The 6,373-nt window shown below is 36.9% G+C and overlaps 1 protein-coding gene across 1 annotated transcript; it reads right to left on the reverse strand.

The window, feature by feature from the left end:
* Positions 1-2,461: 2,461 nt before the first annotated feature.
* On the reverse strand, positions 2,462-5,604 carry LOC129882143 (putative pentatricopeptide repeat-containing protein At3g08820). The gene has a single exon (XM_055956317.1). The coding sequence runs from the start codon at positions 5,584-5,586 to the stop codon at positions 3,523-3,525; it is 2,064 nt and encodes a 687-aa protein (XP_055812292.1). The 5' UTR covers positions 5,587-5,604; the 3' UTR covers positions 2,462-3,522.
* Between the last annotated feature and the right edge of the window lie 769 nt (positions 5,605-6,373).

The raw sequence follows: 6,373 nt of genomic DNA on the forward strand, positions 1-6,373 counted from the left end.
TTGGTTTTGAGCATTCGCAAATGTGAAGTTCAATTTGTTTTTGACCAGCGTTGCACTGATGTGAATTTCATGTTGTTTCTCTGATCTTTAGATCGAATATCTTTTCCTTATCTCATGTATTGCTTCATAGTTTCTTAAGAGCAACTTTCAAGCAATCCAGTCTGTATTTACTTACACGGAGTTACAAAAGGTAGAATCTTTTTTTAAGAGTAACCTGGTGTTTCCAACTTAGACGATTTGTATGTAGCTCAAGAATAACCCGGTATTTCCCACTAAGAAGTTCATACAATAAATCTCAGCACATCCACTACATTGTGGTGAAAAAGCAAGAACACTATTATAGGATTACATCGGAAACAACCTCTCTACCTCTTCGAGGTAGTAGTAAGGTCAGCGTACACTCTACCCTCACCAGACCCCACTAAGTGAGATTTCACTGGGTATGTTGTTGTTGTTGTTACTATTATAGGATTACATATGACCATCCTTCCATCTACTGTCATAGCTTTTGCTTCACTTTGGTCGAGTACATTACCAATTGATTCTTCTTTCGCTGTTATCACTTTTCATGACAGGCGAATTGTTTGTTGGGTGAGCTCAGTTGGTAAAAACTTACCCGCATGGGTTTTTTTGCACTAAGCCAATGAGAAAGACACGTGTCTTTGCTCCGATTTACTAGTTCAAAAAACAATGTCTTTCACATATGCTTTCTCAACTCGTCAGTCCACATCAAATCCCACGTCTTCATTGCCTCTTATGTAATTCCTCATCAACATACTTGAGATTTTCATAGGGTACCATCTCACATTTTCTTTGGAGCTTTACAGTAGCCTATTCCATGTATTTTCGTTTCCTTTATCCTTCCAATAATCTGAATCCAAGAAGTTCTCAGTCAGATTCTCAAGAAATTTCCTACCATTCACTTGTTATACTGGTGAAAAAGAAAGTGGAAAAATGAATCTCTCTCGTTAGGTGACAGGGTGATACTATTGAACAGTGTACGATGTTCTTTGCCTACTTCAGTGAGCTACATCAAAAAACAGTGTCTTTCACATATGCTCTTCTATGTTATTAGTTTTCTGCATACTCCAATGCTTGCTTAGACGATCATGTCACATCACATTCCATTCGATCATTTGAGCAGAGGCGGATCCAGGATTTGAACTGTATGGGTTTTGAATTGTAGGATAGCGACCTCAAGTTCTAGTAACTAAGTTCGAAATTTGATTTGTGTACATATTTAGTGGATTTCCTAATACATATATACAACGTTTGAGTCAAAGTTACTGGGTTCTACCTAACCCGTAAGTTGAGGTCTACCTCCACCCTTGCATTCGTGCTTGTTTATTTGCATAAGGAAGAAATCCTTCGCCATGTTTAAGAAAGTGTCTCCTTAGATAAATGCATAACAATGTTTTCTGATCAGTTGAGTATTGTTTCTCTTTTAGTAAAAGGTTAGAGGAGCTTCACACTTGCATTTGTCATGTAAAGTTGCATTTCATCTTAGAGGAGCACGAACATGTCATTGATATAGACGAGTACAGACGATAAAAGTGGAGAATAGTAAAAATATGGAGCTTAAGCTGGAGAAGAGCACGAGCTCGAGCTGCTTTACACAGGTTGGTTGTTTTCTAAATTCGCGTGTCTTATGCTCGATATGTAGATTGATTAGATGGATTTGAATAGAGATGCAGCAGCACTATGGTTCTTGTTGCGGAAAAAAAAAATAGATGTTCAACAGGAAAATGCTTTGAGTCACCTTCCACCGTCCTAACTCGAGTCTTGGCTCCAGCATACATGTCCTTTATCGCCCTAATATACACTATCGGGACACCTTTAGCCTCCAGACACCTCCAGAGAACATCCCTCAGAACTTTGTCATAAGCCTTTTCAAGGTCAATGAATACCATATGGAGATCCCTTTTTTTCCTCTAAATTTCTCCACCAGTCTTCGCATAAGATGGATTGCTTTAGTAGTTGACCGCCCCGACATAAATCCGAACTGATTCTCTGAGATTGACACTCCTCTCCTCACCCTCATCTCCACCACTCTCTCCCAAATCATTTTAGTGTGACTTAGCAATTTGATACCCCTGTAATTATTATAGTTTTGGATATCACCTAGTTGAAAATCTGATAGGCCTAAGCCTATATGTGATCTTTTGAAATGTTGGACAGAGGCGAATTCAAGATTTAAGCTTTATGAATGCAACTTTTAAGGTTTTTAGCATTGACCATATTGTATTTTTAAAGTTATGGGTTTATATCTACTATTTGTTGTAATGTTTGTAGATTCTCGAACATAAATTTATTCTCTTGTTGAAAATATTGAGTTCAGATGAATCGAATACTGATACTATGCATCAACCTCAAGCAGAAGCATTTTTCTAGGTAAGCATTTTCAAAGCAAAAAATAACCCATAATTTAGATCATAATTTTAAATTTCTCATAAAATAAATCGTTTTCTAATATACATTTTGTTGATAATTAAGGATTTAAGGGTAATCTTATTGATATAAATATTCAGCATAAGAAGATGCTAGGATTAGTATTTTAGCCCTGTGCCAAAACGTTTGGCAAAAAATACAATGTTTCTTATTATACCGAGAAATCCATTTTCTGAGCGCCAATTGCAGCCTTCGAAACTTAGGGATAATGGACCTGCCCCTCTACGCTTCTCCACCAAAACACTAGGTTTAGTTCGTTTGGCGTAGAGCTTAGGTAAAAAATACAATGTTTTTTCAAGGTCATTCTGCTTTTTGCTTTAAAAAACTCAACTGTTTCTTTCCTTCCACATGGTCCACCAAATGACGACTGATCTAAAGCTTGCACCAAGTTCAGAGATTTCGTAGAAATGCTTCTGCATCCATCACACAGGATCTGATCAACCTCTGCATTCATCAAACAAGATCAACGAATCGTTAAATATAACTTAACGTAAGATGAGGTGTGTACTGGAGCTGGCGATGAAGCCTTTTGATCAAAGTTTTCTGCATGGCAACGTATAACTTATTGCAGAGACCCTCCATCACAAAGATAAAAAGAAACGGAGAACGAGGATCTCCCTGTCTTTAAGCCTCTCTGGGTAGGAAAGAAGCCATGAAGATAACCATTTATGAGGATGGAGAATCTAACTGTAGAAATGCACAATTTTTTTATCCAATTGACACCATATATCGATCTGTCACACAATATTTTGCTTCAGCATATCAATGCTCCTCTTCCTTGGAGTAACGGTAAAGTTGCCGCTGTATGACTTATAGGTCACAAGTTCGAGTTGTGGAATCAGTCAATGATACGTGCATCAGCGTAAGCTGCCTAAATCACACTCTTTGGGGTGCGACCCTTCCCCCTACATTGCGTGAATGCCGGATGCTTCGTGCACCGGCTGCCCTTTTTACAACATTGCTCCTCTTATCGAGTTGATGACAGATAAATATTAGGTCTGTCTCTTCGGCATAAGAGTATGACACCAATTGGCCTCTATTCTCTTCTGCAACATCATATTACCAACTGAAGTCTTACCAGTAATCTCCACATGAGCATGATCCTTTAAGGAAACAATGGAAACGGTTATTATCCCGCAAGGTAATTTCTCTCTCTGTTATCTTTGAGACAAGCTTGAAGAACGTATGGCAATCACCACAGATACGGAGATTTTTTATTATTCTGATTACATCACTAGGTTTAGTACTTAGTAAGCCGAATGCAAGCGCGAGCTTCTCACTGTGACAGCCCACAAAATGCTCCTTCTCCTCTTCTTCGATGTCAAATAGAACGTATTCTGTTTTTGGAACATAACCTGCCTCTCTTAACTCCTTGCTCAGTTCACTGAGTTTAGCGTATATGTTATCTGCTATAGGATGATATGTATCTCCAACGAGAAATTCATGAACAACTCCAACAATCTCTATCCAACTATAGGCAGGAATCTTCTGCATTCTTCTCTCGTTCATAGAAGACCTGATCTTTTCCGAATCATCCCATTTATTGTTAGATGCATATATATTTGATAAAAGAACATAGTTTCCTGAGTTCCATGGTTCCAATTCAATCAACTGCTTTAGCACATGTTCAGCCAACTTGGTATCACGATGTAATCGGCAGCCACTTAACAGAGCTCCCCAAATGATGGCATTAGCCTTCATTGGCATACTTTCGATCAACGAATGAGCTTCATCCAGCAAACCAGCTCGTCCTAGAAGATCAACCATACATCCATAATGTTCAATTGCTGGTTCCAAAGAGTACGAGTGAGTCATGCTCTGAAAATATTTGCGACCATCGTCAACAAGGCCAGCATGAGTGCAAGCACAAAGGAGACCGATGAATGTGTTTCCGTCAGGTTTTATACCAAGTTTCTCTACTTGACCAAAACAACAAAAGGCAGATTTCACATGCCCGTGCATAGCAAGACCTGATAGAACAGCATTCCAGATTACTCTATCCTTCATGAACATTTGTTTGAATATTTCCCAAGCTGATGTCATCCTCCCACATTTAGCATACATATCAATAAGGGCTGTACCTAAAACAGCATTACAGAAAAACTCATTCATGTCCATCAACTTACTAGCCCATTCGCCAACTTCTAACGCTCCTAACCTTGCACAAGCAGAAAGTACACCAACCATTGAATAGCAATCCGGTCTAACATTCTCTCCTCGCATCCTGTAAAACAGCTCCAACGCCTCTTTAGGAAGCCCATTCACTGCATAACCCTGTATCATAGCACTCCAAGAAACAACATCCTTCTCTACCATTTCATCAAAAACCTCACGAGCTTTCACCATTTTCCCACATTTAGCATACATATCAACCAAACCCGTATTAACAAACACATTCCTCCCCATACCCATCTCCACTGCGTACCCATGTATCCACTCACCAGCACTAACATCCCCTACACGACTACACGCAGACAACACCCTAACAAGAGTAAAACTATCCGGACTCAAACCCATTTCCAATGACCTCCGAAACAAACCAATAGCTTCCTTAAACTTCCCAAAATCAATATACCCCGTCATAATCGCGGTCCAAGAAACAACATTCTTCTCAGGAATATCATCAAACACTTGGTGTGCATCATCAAGAAACCCACACCTAGCATAAAAACAAACCAACCCAGTCTTCACAAACACATCATAATCAAATCCTCCTTTCACAACAAGCCCATGAGCCTTTACACCCAATTCAAAATCCGACAACCTCGTACAAGATTTCAACAAAAACGGAAAAGTAAAATTGTTGGGCAAGAAACCTTCATCTCTCATTTCATGGAAAAAATCAATAGATTGATGAAAACAATCATTCGAAACTAACCCACGAATCATTGTATTGTAAAGAAAAATGTTGGGTTCTTGAGTTTGATTGAAAACGAGTTTAGCATAATTTGGGTTGTTGAAATTGTTCAAAGTAAATTTTAATAGTAAGTTTAAAAGATAATTGTTTTGATCAAAACCTGTACGAATAAGGCGACCATGAATGTGTTTAAGCTGATTGAATGATTGGAAGCCATGAAAGAGAACTGCTTTTAGCTCCATTAGAGCTTTGGGAGCAGCAGTTGAGGATGCTGGATTCATGGCTTAAACAACCTTAGGCAACAAACCAATTATCTGTACTGAGATGTATATACTTAAATTGACGTTATTATTGGTAAAAACATATATTAAAAAAAATATTCAATAACATAATTTGAACTATACTTTTTATTATTATCTTTTATAAAATTATAAATATAACTGTGCAAGTAGTGTAATTTATCTCCTAAAAAATATAAAAATTCAATAAATAAAAGAACAAATATAAAAAAAATAATTAAATATCTATATTGAACTTTGAACAATTCAATTATTTTGAATAATAAATTATTTTTTTAAAAAAATCACTTAATATATATTAAACAGAAGGAGTACTATGTAACTTAAATTCACGTTATGGTTGGTAAAATGTTTTTGGTGGCATAAATTTGTCGTACGACTTTGCATTTCTCATAAGCATACAGCTATTCGAACTCGTGAAGCAATAATATCCTTTTTTTCCACCTGATAACACCATTAACGGAAAGTCTCAAGTTCAAGGTGGAGAATAAATAACCTTTAATTTTGATATGAAGTATTCTACCCCTCAATGTATTTATCCAGAGCAAATTCAAATTAGTTTAAATCAATTATCTGTAAAAAATAGTACACGTGAAAATTGCAATATGATGTATTTACTAACATTATGATTAGTTTCCTAATTGAACATTTTTTCTAGCTTAATACTAAAAAAGTGAAATATTTTTCTTGATTTAAAACTAACCATTACCAAATTAAAGATACATCAATTTATCAACTAATTTCTTGATTCCCTTCTCATTTTCCTTGT

This window comes from Solanum dulcamara, chromosome 3 (assembly GCF_947179165.1).
Source record: "Solanum dulcamara chromosome 3, daSolDulc1.2, whole genome shotgun sequence".
NCBI classification, from domain to species: domain Eukaryota; kingdom Viridiplantae; phylum Streptophyta; class Magnoliopsida; order Solanales; family Solanaceae; genus Solanum; species Solanum dulcamara.